The following is a 12,739-nucleotide window of genomic DNA, read 5'->3' as shown; positions in this document are numbered from 1 at the left end:
TACTTCCATCTTTTGTTAAGTAAACATTCTGTACTCAAAAATAAGAAACAGAGGGCCTCCCTGGTGGCTCAAGGGGTTAAGATGCATCCAATGGAGCTATCCGCAGCCTCTGCAGCACAAGTTCGATCCGTGGCCGGGGAGCTACCGACAAGGCACAGCAGACCTCTCCTGTCTCGCCCGTTGCTCCCCTCAGCAGCGTATTTCAGTCAGTCTGCCTGCTCTGTTCTCCACTCTGTCTCTGGTGTATCTGCTCACCCCCTGCACCTCTGGCCTGTACCCCAGTTCTTGTATGCATAAATAAATCTTTAAAAGAAAAAACAGAAACCAAAGAGACATACAAGCAAATAAACGATCCTGTTGAAATATAACGGCTATAAAGCTGAAGATATGGTTTGGGTGAGGCCTGCTCACAAGGAATCTACTATGTTATGCTTGAAGAGATTGTGGAAAGACCAAAATAATAGAGCAAGATGATCAGAATTTTATTTTGGAGTGATTATCTTCCTACAAGTGTTGAGGTAAGACTATAAGGTATATTTTGGGATAAAGTTGACAGAAAAATACAAGGCATCCACTTAAATTGGAATTTCAGATAAATAATAATTATTTTGTTAGTATAAATATCTCCTGTTGTTTATCTGAAACTCCAATTTAATTGAGCATCTGTACTTTTATTTGCTAAATCTGGCAACCCTAAACTGAGGACAAATTTGGAGGGCATCAGGATCTGAAGATTGAGGATATCTGCAGAGATGAAGGCCTGATTAGCAAATGCACCCAAAAGTGGGGGAGGGGGGCGGGCATTTGAACAGTGTGGGGAAAATGTAGAAATCTGTTGGTCGACATCCATATGAGGTTATTGATAACATAGGTCACTGATGTTTGGGGATACCAATCAGTATAATGAATGATCATTTGGCAAAGCTAAGCAGGTGGTAAACAGCACTGACATGGATCACAGAGGATGAACTTTTCTACTAACATCTGATTGGCTGTTGGATTTTGCTTCTTTATGCTAGTGATTGTTTTGGAAAACTAAAGGTCTGGTACTTTTCATGATCTTCCTCAGATTTTGCAAGCTGGTGACCTTCTGAAAAATTGAGAAAATTGCTGTTGAAATAAGCAGAGAAAAGAAAAGAGTGATCATCCATTTTTAGATGTGTTTACAGGCTGTATGACTCAGTGCTGCTTCTGTTAAGAACAAGTATGTGGTCGTTTTTGGTACTGAAATGCAAACACAGGAGGTTCTAGTCTATGCTACTTTGCATATGGAGTCCTCTCTTTTCAGCTCAGCCTTGGACAGTCTATTTAGATCCTGTTAGGACTGTCACTTATTCAATATACCACCTATTCAAAGATTCTTCTATGGAGTTCAAAACTGAAAGTTCTGATTGAGGAAAATAATACATGTGTGATCTATAGACACTCAAGTCAAACAGACATGTTTCTTGGTGCCTTGCATCCCAAACTACCCAATCAACATCATTGATTGGAAGAAAGAATTCTCTTCTTACAAGCTTTATGTTTTTAAATTTATGCATACAAGAACTGGGGTCTAGGCCAGAGTTTCAGGGGTGAGAGGATTCACCAGAGATATAGTGGAGAGCAGAACAGGCAGATCTACTGACATACACGGCTGAGGGAAGCAGCAGGTGAGACAGGAGAGGTCTGCTACACCATGTGTGGGTTAGCTCCCTGGATGGGGTTCAAATGTATGCTTCATTGGTGATTGCTTGCTAGCTCTGAGACTTTAACCCCTGTGCCACCCAGGAGGTCCATAAGCTTTATTTCTGTAGATAAGTTCTCTGGTCCTAATTAGAACAGACCCAGCAAGAAACAGTACCAGTCTACAGGGGAAAAGAAGCATTGAGAGCTTTGCTATTTGAAGGAACTAAGAAAGCATTTCAGTATTTACGAAAGTATTTTAGCAAGGCAGACTTTGGCCCAATTTGTGTGACAGATCATGAGTCAGAACAATTTCGATGATCTACCCCATTCTTTAGTCTTTTAATGCCTCCATTGATTAGGCAACTGAGATTGTTATGTGGGAGGAATATCATGACAGTGAAATGAATGTTCTTTTAAAGTGTAATTTAAAAAAACTGTTTGAAGAATTTTTGTATGTCAAAGATATTCAAAGACTTAATTCACTAGTGTGAAGGATTCTCAGATTTGTTGTGCTCCTCCCATTTTCACCAGCTGGATAGAGGATTGTCCTCTGGCCCATGACTACTCTTAACATTAATGGGATCAAACAGGTAACTAGCACTAGTACCTGGGATCAAAAAGGTAACTAGCACCAATTCTATTTTTTTAAAGATTTATTTATTTATGCATACAAGAACTGGGGTACAGGCCAGAGATGGAGAGGGTGAGAGGATTCACCAGAAACAGAGTAGAGAACAGAGCAGGCAGATTGACTGAAATACACTGCTGAGGGGAGCAGTGGGCAATTCAGGAAAGGTCTGCTGCGCCATGTGGGTTAGTTCCCAGCCGGGGATTGAACTTGTGCTGCAGTGGCTGTGGATAGCTTCAGAGTGTTGCGTTTTAACCCCTTGCACCAGCAGGGAGGCCCACTAGCACCATTCTAAGGGGTCACTAGTTATAAGAAGGCACCTAGGAACACCTGGGATTCCAAGTAAGGCCCTGAACACTTAGATAGTGATCCCTTGGGTAAGGGAAGCCCAAACATGGATAGTGGAAGGAGTTGGAGGTCTCAGAACAGCCAAGAGCTGGCTCCACATCCTATTAATTTTAGGGAGTCCATTATTTATCCTCTTTGATTTTGAATTTCCTCATTTGTAATATGAAGATAAAACTATTTAGGAAAATTTACTTGGTATTTTTATTGTAAAGATATTTTAAATGATGTTGCCTCCAAAAGGCTTAACAGAATACTCAATATATAGAAGTTACTTAAAAATATCTGCTCTGCTGGGCCTCCCTGGTGGTGCAAGGGGTTAAGACGCAACCTATCAAACTCTCCGCAGTCATTGCAGCACAAGCTCGATCCCTGGCCAGGGAGCAACCCACATGGTGCAGCAGAACTCTCTTGACTCGCCTGCTGCTCCCCTCAGCAGTGTACTTCAGTCAATCTGATCTGCCTGCTCTGTTACCCACTCTGTCTCTGGTGAATCCTCTCACCCTCCACACCTCTAGCCTGTACCCCAGTTCTTATACGCATAAATAAATAAATCTTTAAAAAAAATCTGCTCTGGGATGGTCTCACTCATAGCAGGAATTTAGAAAACCTAAATAAGGGACCAGGAAAAAAGACTCATTATAATAAAGTAAAAATCAAAATCAACAAGCAACTATAAACCAGAGACACACTACTGGGGTTGCGGAGGAGGGAGGGATTAGGGTCAAAATAAGGGGGGTGGAAATTGTATGGGGAATATGACCAAGATGAAAATGCATACATTGTGCAAAAATGAAAAATGATTTAAAAACATATATAAAATAAAATAATATCTGCTCTGTTTCCTTGAATGAGAGATAAAGAGAACATGATGGGTAAAATGAAGAAAAATGAGTGTTTTCCATCAATCTGTTGAGTAACTAACTCTGTAGAGTTAATGCTATTCGAATTTCTGAAACTCAAGGGAGAAACCTGCCCTCAAAGATGCACATGAAGGGCCTCCCTGGTGGCACAGGGGTTAAAGTCTCAGTGCTATCAAGCTGTCACCAGCCACTGCTACATGAGTTCTACCCCAGCCAGAGAGCTAACACATGTGACTCAGCAGACCTCTCCTGTCTCGCCCGCTGATCCCCCCTCAGCAGCATATTGCATTAGATCTGCCTGTTGTGATCCCCACTCTGTCTCTGGTGAATCCACTCAACCCCTGTAACTCTGGCCTACACCCCATTTCTTGTATGCATAAATAAATAAAACAAAATCTTATTAAAAAAAAAAAAGATGCCCATGGAGAGCTGGGATGTCTCAAAAATATAACCTCGAGAGGAAATGTGATTAACTGGTAGTAAGGAGTACAAACTTCAGACCAGATTGACCCGTGTTCTAATACCCTTTCTGCCATTTTCTCTCTGCCTTTAGGTAAGCTACTTAATGCCTTTAAGTACTTTACTTATGTAAAGTAGAGATAATGATACCTGTCTCATAGCGTGTAAAACAGACCCCTGGCTTGCCATTTTCTTCTTATGAGACTTGGTTCCTCTCTCTCAAGGGTGGGACTCTCATAGCTGTATACTCCTGCATAAGTTCCCTCACTTGCATCAGATGAGGGAGGTGGAGGGGCCAACCCAATTGGCTGGTCTGACACATCCAGTTCCCCCCACCCCACCCCCCTGGGAAGCACTAATAAGAGTGCAGGTTATAATGAGGATTCAGTAGCTCTTAAACCCAATGTAAAGGCCTCTTTCTGTCATCAACTCTTCAACTTATGAGATTTCTGTCCATGGTTATTTTAAGGTGGAGAGTTAGCACCAACCTCGCAGGTAGCACAGGGGGAAATTTTCCTCAGGTTTTGGAGTGACAGTTCAAACCAAAAGAAGTATGATATTCCCCTCTTATTATCCCCATCGAACTCTATTAGACAGTTTTCTCTGGAAAAGCCTAATAATTCTTTGGATAGAAATTTTGATGCCATAGTCCCAGTATAGGGAAAATTAGATCTAGGACTGCTTCTCTTTAACAAGTCTGACTGGGAACAGAAGGGGTGAAATATCATTTCTAACCACACCTCTTTCTTGTGTATACCTCTGAGTCTACAACATTAGCCTCGGGATGGCTGTTTCCTTATCCTGTTACTATTGGGTTCATTTCATTAAATGCAGCAAAACTTGCTCAGCAAGGATTACTTTTCATTTTTCCTCATTAAATGAGAAGAGGCACTATAGTGGCTCAGAGATAGGAGGCTTCACTTCCTGTGATCTGAGGTCTCGGAAAAAAAGAAATCCTCTCCTTTATAAACAATAAACACACAAAAAAATCCTTTCCTATTTTACTATCAATCTCAACTATCAACAAAAATTTGGAAGACAAAATTTTTACCCCGAACTTCTCATCTTTCACAGTATGTATTTTCTCCTTCAACTTTTTATATCATGGAAATATTATTTCATTTTTCTCACTTCTTAAAGGTCATTTTGATTTGTTTTTCTTTTACAATTTTGATCCTAATGAAATTTTCTCAGCAAGAATGTGAAGACTTTTTTTTTAATCAAGGCAGAAAATTCTCTTTCTCTCTCTCTCCTAATACAGAAATTTTTCTGGTCTGTAATCAGCCAACAGTGTGATTAACAGACCTCAGAGAGACCTTAAAATTTTCATACATGCTGAAAAATTTTGCAATGTGTGTAGGATACTAATAAGGACTTACTGAAAAATACCATCTTTCCAGTGCTATATACTATGCAGTAGACTTGCTTAGACACGGTATGGCACTTCCTTTAAATTTACATATATGCAGATATATGTGTATGTGAATATATATGTGTACCTACACACAGGGTGTGTGTGTGTGTGTGTGTGTGTGTGTGTGTGTATAACCAGCAAAGTATAATCCAGGTTTCTTTTCAAAAGGAGCAACCAGTTCAAATGCACAGCTGGGTATGGCAGAAAACACATAATTAGACAAATTGGATTTAAGAGTTACGTAAGGTCTCAACTGAGCCAGTGAATGAGAAACTGAATGAAACGTTGTGATTGCTGCTCTGGTGCCTAGAAAGAACAGAATTTGTGGATATGTGTGTTTTGGGCAAATAAAAGGCAATTACTGGGAGTTATAGAGTGTAGTTGGCGTTTCATGAAAGTTAAACTATAGAATGTCTCACAGAGGGGATGGACTGGGGAATAAAATGTTGTCCATAACTAAAAAAGGGAGGGGGGAGTCTGTTAGAGATCTACCTAAAAGGAAAAGATGCGGCAAGTGATTTTTTTTAAGTTATGTCTTTTGGGGTAAAAGGGGCACTAGAAAAATTTACATTATATGTAGCTTTTCAACAGGTTTATAAAAATTCTCAGAGACTTTTAAGTACAAAGGGATACATTATATACTATTATTTTCCTTCTAAAAACAGACCTTTCCAGCCAAGGCAGGCATATTCTGGAGAAGATAATAAGCAAAAACTATAGTTTCAGGATTTTTCACTAAGAACACTCAAACCAATGACTAAATATTGAAGATAAGGCCCCTCATAGGATTAAGAAGCTGAAACTAAATTACCACTTTTTCCTATTTGCAAATAATCTTATTTGCAAATTTGTCTCAAGGCAACTGAATGAAAAGTAGATATTTTTCTCTCTTGACAATCTCCCTGAAATAAATGGGACAAAAAAAGCAATTGTCTGAGAGAGACTTATTTTCTTAAAGAAAACATCCTGGATTAATTGAAAAAAGTACCTATTAGTCCCCATAATATAAGTGTTTATGGCATTTGGGGCTTGTCTCTCAATATGCAACTTAAATATATATCCATAAAATCTTTACCAATAATAGTAATAACTTCTTCTGTGTTGATGTTGTCTAACCATTAAAATCTCTATTAGCAGTCTCATGCTTACTTGATAAACTTTACGAAAAATGTTTCCAACACCTCAAATTTGCTAAACTTGCACTACAGACAATGCAAGTATGTACAAAGATGAAGCGTTTCCTCCCTCAAATTTATAATCCAAAGAGAGAAAGAGATAGAAATAGACACGAATAACATAAGGAAATAAATGTGTTATTACATCAGCATTTCTCTTCAATTTTGATAATAAAGATAATTACTTCGAAGAAGTATTTATTTTGCTTGTGTTACCATTTGATATTTTACTTGTGTTACTTCAAAATGAGTTCTTTTTTTTTTTTTGCTCCATGTCTGTATGCAAAGATTATCATACTATTAAAATAAAGTTTTATATAGGAATAAACTATTAAACTAATGATGAAATAATTCTCTTTCCTGCATCATGATGGGCACAGTAGTTGACAAAAAGTCCTTATTATATAATAAAAGGACAAATCTTAATGCAAATTGAAAAATTTATGTCAATTGATGGGGACATACAGCCACCAAATACATTTTCATGTTTGACCAGTCTTTAGATTATTCAGTTACAAATGTTTCATTTAGAGAAGACAACTCCCCTTCCATTTATTTATATATGGAAATACTTTTTGAAGTTAATTATTGATAGGATGTTGTGATGGAGATAATGGGGGGGGGGTGAAAGTTGGCAAGAGAACAATATACGTGATTATGGGGAGGCTAGCATCTGCTTCTCAGTCTTAAACTCTTTGAGAGAAAGGTTGTCTCATGCATTCTAGAAACTTTCAAAAATACCAGAGAAGGCAGGTGGATTTGTATCACTTTCCCTAGGTTATATGAAATCTATTCAGCCTTGAATCAGTCTCTTAATACCCCTTCCCCGCCTTGATGTACAGAAGGGATTTGCTGTTGTGAGTGAATGTTTATTGAATTAGGTACTTTATGTACTTTTCTAGGCCAGCAACCATCAAATCTTCTTTCCTTTCAATGACAGAACACAGAAATTGCCTTGAATACAATACATTGGTTTGAATGGATCAATAATAATTTTAAGTCTTAATTCAGGATTCCTTAATACACAAAAAGAAACCAGGAGAATAAAGAAATAATCATTTAGAAGAACCCATTTATAATTAAAAAATCAGAGCTCATTCTTGGGTATGTTCCCAACTTTAGTCTTTATCAAGGAGAGTAATTTAATAGGTGAATACTTTCTATAATGTTACAACAAAGAATAGTTAGTTTTGAACTAGTGAAATGTTTCTCCAAACGTGTGCATTTATAGCTGAATTTCTGGTTTGCAAAAGCAGATTCAATGTTGATCTTGCTGGGGAGGGGGGTAGGGAATAAGAACAAAAACACATACAAATAAGAAAGTAGAGACTTACTGTATCACGTTGCCTGTTATCTTTCCCTGATATTATCAAGAAGTAGTTCCATGTCAATAGTAACAACAAAACCAGTGGTATCATGTAGAGCTCAAAGTTCCAGACAACAAAGAGAAAGAGCTGGAGGAGAGAGAAAAGAGAAAAAAAGATGAGTCAACTCTGAATTTCATTAAATGGACTCTCTTATCCACACTCCACTTCAAAAAGCACAAAACTAAATGCCTTAGAGCAGGAAGATTTAGCTTGAAAACGAAGCCTTGAGAATTTGTTAGGCATTTTTCTAAAAGCACAACTGAACCCTGGAAAGTCACTGTTAAGATTTTTACTTTGTTTAATTTCTATGAAGGAAAAACTGATATCATTACATTGTCATTGAGGCAATTTTAATTTTTCTCTTCCAGTGAAATTATTGTTAGGTTGGACAAAGTAAATTGAAAAAAAAAAAAAAGGCAGCAAAATGAGCTTCACTGCATTGTCAGAAATAGCCAGTCTCTCTGACTTAATGATAAAGAATGAATCACTATTTAATGTCAGGGACTTTAAAAAAAATTTCATTTGGAGAACACAATGTAACATGTATAATAGGCAGATGAAAATACTAAGTCTTCACCAGAGAGCCCCAAAGATTTCATATTTTGAATAAAAGCAATGTCATCAACAAGAGCAATAAAAGATTGGCTTATCATTTAGCATTACCATAGAAATCAAACAGCTATTTAAAAAAACAGAATAACTTTGTCAAAGAAAATTTTCAGACACTTATTCCTATTATCTTTTAGAACTACCCACTTCTTGAAGTATATAAATATTTTTTTTAATTGTAAGGCGCATGTTAGATTGAGAACTCACCCAAACTGGCAGATGGAAGTCATTCTAAAAGTATCTACATTGTAATATAAGCAGCATTGGGTAAAGTCTGACTCTTCCTTGTCCCCCACCAGACTAATTGTAATCCTGAAAAGATTATTTAAATGCTGAAAGTTTGTGGTTCCTGCTGTCAAATTAAGGTAATATTAACTCAAAAAAATGACTGTATGTTGTTATTGTACCATCTGGGTTTTTTTTATGTTACATTAAATTTTGAAAACTATATATTTAAGAGGTGAATTCCATTGCTGACATTGACTATCAGTAGCTTTATAACATTTTGGCAGTCCACATATCTCCACTTCAGTTTCTTCCACCATAAAATGAGGATATTAAAAGGATCTACCTCAGAGGTTGTAAGAGTTAAAGAGCTGAAATGGGTTAAGGATTTAACGCAGTTTGGTACCTAATAAGTGTTCAAAAAAAATGATTGGATAAATGTTATCAAATCCTTACCAGGCTAAAGAAAGTTGACTAATTATGGACTAGATAGTCCAAGTAATACATATTCTAATAGTGTACACTAGGAAGTCATTTACTTGCTAAGATTTAGCTGAATCCATAGTAAAATTGGGAATATGAACCAGTTGTTCGAGGTATACAACGATCTTGCATTTGATAGGTGAGAGGGGCTAGGGGAAATAGCCTAAGAATACTCAGATCAGGCAAAGCAGGCACAGGTCATTTGCAGCCCTTTTAATAAATCTCAGCCAAGCCTACAGCCTATTCAACTGGCAGAGAAAATGAAACTGAGGGGAGTGGTAGCAAGCCCCCTGGCCCGAGGGCCAGAAAAAAGGCTCTAGGCCTTAGAGAGCAGTATTTATGCATACAGATTCTCAACTATGAATGCCAGAAACTTATGTAATGTTATATACAACGTTATTCAATTAAAACAAAAGTCATTTTGCCTCAGGATTTTCATTTCTAAACAGATTTCTATAGACCCCATCACCTCATCCCTTTTCTAATATTTAAACAACTTCATGATGCCAATGAACCATCTGTTTTTTTTAAATGTGACATTACATTCTAAAATTATATATATTACTGAATTTTTTGATAGTCATAAATCAGATGAACACTAAAAAGCATCAACAATGGTTTAGTAACCTAAGAAAGGAATTTTGGGCAGAATTACATGGTAACTATATTTTCAAGTTCCTGAATAAGAAAAATCTCAAATATTTCAATGCATGAAACATGAGCCATATCTTTTCTCTCACCAGAAAAGTAGAAACATTCCCAGAAAATGAAAATAGTTCTATTTAATTTTGATATTTATACTATATAAAGGAGATATAAATTATAGTAGATGGTTATGCTTATTCTATTAAATGTATTTTGAAAAGATAAATCTTTATTCAGGAAGTGAACTAAGGCAAATTTGACAGACATCAACACATATAAAAGGGAAAATTATTTTTGGCTAGAATTCATAGTGATTCTTCACCAATTTACATGTTAGACTATAGGCATTCACTAGACCATAAGCTCCTTAAGGGTATGGACTTTTTCCTTTTGTTCATTCTTTTATGCCCAGAGCCTAGAACAGATCTTGGGGCATAGGAGGTCACCAAGACATATATATGATGAATTAATAAACTACTGGACAGTGTGTTCCCAGTCACTGAACATAAGTATACTTAGTTTTGTAATAGTAAATATGTAACCACCTTAGGGTCTCTCTGGTGGTGCAAGAGGATAAGTTAAGCATAGCACTGTGAAGCTATCTGCAGCCTCCGCAGCATGAGTTCGATCCCTGGCCTACTGGAAGCTACCCACATAGTGTAGCAGACCTCTCCTGTCTTGCCTGCTGCTCCCCTCAGCAGTGTATTTCAGTCAGTCTGCCTATTCTGCTCCCCACTCTGTCTCTGATGAATCCTGTCGCCCCCTGAACCTCTGGCCTGTACCCCAGATCTTATATTCATAAATAAATACATCTTTAAAAAATATATAACCACATAAAACCAAGGGACTTCAGGAAAACGTATTCAGAATTACAACCTGGGATGATACTAACCAACTGCCATCTGAGGCCTATGAGGTAAAAGTACCTAGTATAGACATACTAGAAAGATTCTGTTTTCATCCTGGTTGTGTCATCATCAACTATCTTGTATGTTATGGTCTGACCACAGTTGTGCTCAGAGGTCTTTCTATACAGTTAACTTTGTTGCGAACATTCACTTGACTCAGTGTCTTCTGGCCTCATGGATGGTACTTGGATTATTCCATTGTTCAGTGTCAGCTATTGTCATCATTTTCAACCTGCTAAACATATATATTCCCCTTTGTAATGTCTACTCACTGGTGTTACTGATGTTACCCAGAATGAGCTTCCTTGTAATGTCCCTGGGTATTGATAATCGTAGACCAGGTACTGCATGGGTTGAGCTTCCTAAAGGATAATCCTGCAAATAATCAATACATCTACCCTGCTTTTTTTTAATCTGTAGGTTCAACATCACTAGTTGCATAAGACACCTGTCACAAGCTATGGCTTCAAGGCACACTCATGTGGACATCTTCCTCTCAACACATTCAAATCAAAGCATCAGCAGTTTTCTTAAAACACAGCACTCAGAAATGGCACAACATTTCTCATGAATACCTATGGTATTTATATACTTAACAACATGAGCACCAGAATACAGGGGAAGAAAGACATAGAAGAGGCAGACAAAAGAAGAAATTGATGTAGTTTTATGGATTCTGGCAGTGGAAAAATAGTCTCCCCTTCCCTATTGTGTGTTCTTTAGGAATCTAATTTTGGGTTACTAAGTAAGGAGCCCCTGCTGTTGAAAATATCTTTTTTTAAAAATCAAGAGAGCTTTGAATAAACTCTAAATACAAAAGCATTTGTTTTTTCTTTCTCAACATCTAATTGAGGATTTCAAAAGGTCAAAAAAACACATCATCACAGATTAACAATAAAATGTATTTACTGAATACTTTACTATATGCTGTGCAATACTGGTTGTTCAAAATTAGCATAAGATATGATCTCTGGCTCTTATTGTTAAGAATCACTAATAAAAAAGTGATCATTCACTTATAGTACTAGTGACGTGATGATTTTAATATTTGTTAGCTTGTGAGACTCCTCCCAGAGAGAGTCCTCAGAGGAAAAAGGCATATTTTAGCTCATTCTCTTCATACTGAAGCTGCTTGCCATTTACCTGGGGCCACATGCACAAGGATTGGTCCTTTTCCCATCCTTAGAACCCCCCAACAAGATAACAATCAGGGTTCAGTTTTCAGGGTCTCACAGAGACATCAGGAAGACAGAGAACACAGCTCAGAGAACCCCAAGAAAGTCAAGACAATTCAGGATCTGTCCTTGGTCCTGACTAGATTTTTTTTGTAGGTTTGTGGGAGAAAAAAATAATGAGCTAAAATGGGGTGAAAAAGAAATCAAGGAATTAAAATTTCTCTGAAACATTCACATGTTTAAATACAAACCATAGTGCTTAGCATTTTTCCCAACCCATGCTTACATGTTGGGAAATGGAAAGAAGACTCCATGGTTCTAGAATCTTTTGATGTTAAGACTCTCACACACATGTAATGTTTAATTTCCTTTCACTCCATTACTATGGTATATTTTCATCACTTTTCCTCTCTCTGTCACTGCCTCCTCAACTTTCCCCCTTTCTTCTGGTACTATTAATAAGAAACTTGGCCTATATACATTTTACTTTTGTAGAATCTGTGACCCCATCTGTTCTATTACCAAAGATATAATCCTAAATTAGTTATCTTTGCTCATTAGAGACTAAAAATATACCAATAATTTGATGGTTTTCCTTTTTAAATCACTAGATGGCTGTTGTGATTTACAATTAGAATTCTATAGCAGAACATCTTCATGGGATATTAGTCACTTGGTAATAAATACACACAACCTCCTTCATTAGAAAAAGGATATTGAGAAGTTTACCCATTATCCTGGATGTTAGAAACTCTCTGTCAATCTGTCTTGGACT

At 37.1% G+C, this 12,739-nt stretch overlaps 1 protein-coding gene across 14 annotated transcripts in view; it reads right to left on the bottom strand.

The window, feature by feature from the left end:
• Positions 1 to 12,739, bottom strand: part of MCTP1 (multiple C2 and transmembrane domain containing 1) — a gene marked incomplete at both ends in the record, with an annotated part of 477,275 nt that overhangs the window by 82,356 nt on the left and 382,180 nt on the right. For 9 of the 14 annotated variants that reach the window (XM_084233956.1, XM_084233964.1, XM_084233965.1 and 6 more), the window contains one exon: positions 7,887 to 8,006. The exons of the other annotated variants lie outside the window; for them this stretch is intronic. In XM_084233956.1, the coding sequence (XP_084090082.1) occupies positions 7,887 to 8,006 (120 nt within the window). The remainder of the gene's footprint in view (positions 1 to 7,886; positions 8,007 to 12,739) is intronic. 14 annotated transcript variants of the gene reach the window in all.

This window comes from Talpa europaea (genome assembly GCF_964194135.1).
Source record: "Talpa europaea genome assembly, chromosome: 5".
NCBI lineage: Eukaryota > Metazoa > Chordata > Mammalia > Eulipotyphla > Talpidae > Talpa > Talpa europaea.
Note: the sequence above shows the minus strand (reverse complement) of the source record. Positions and strands in the feature narration are given on the sequence as shown.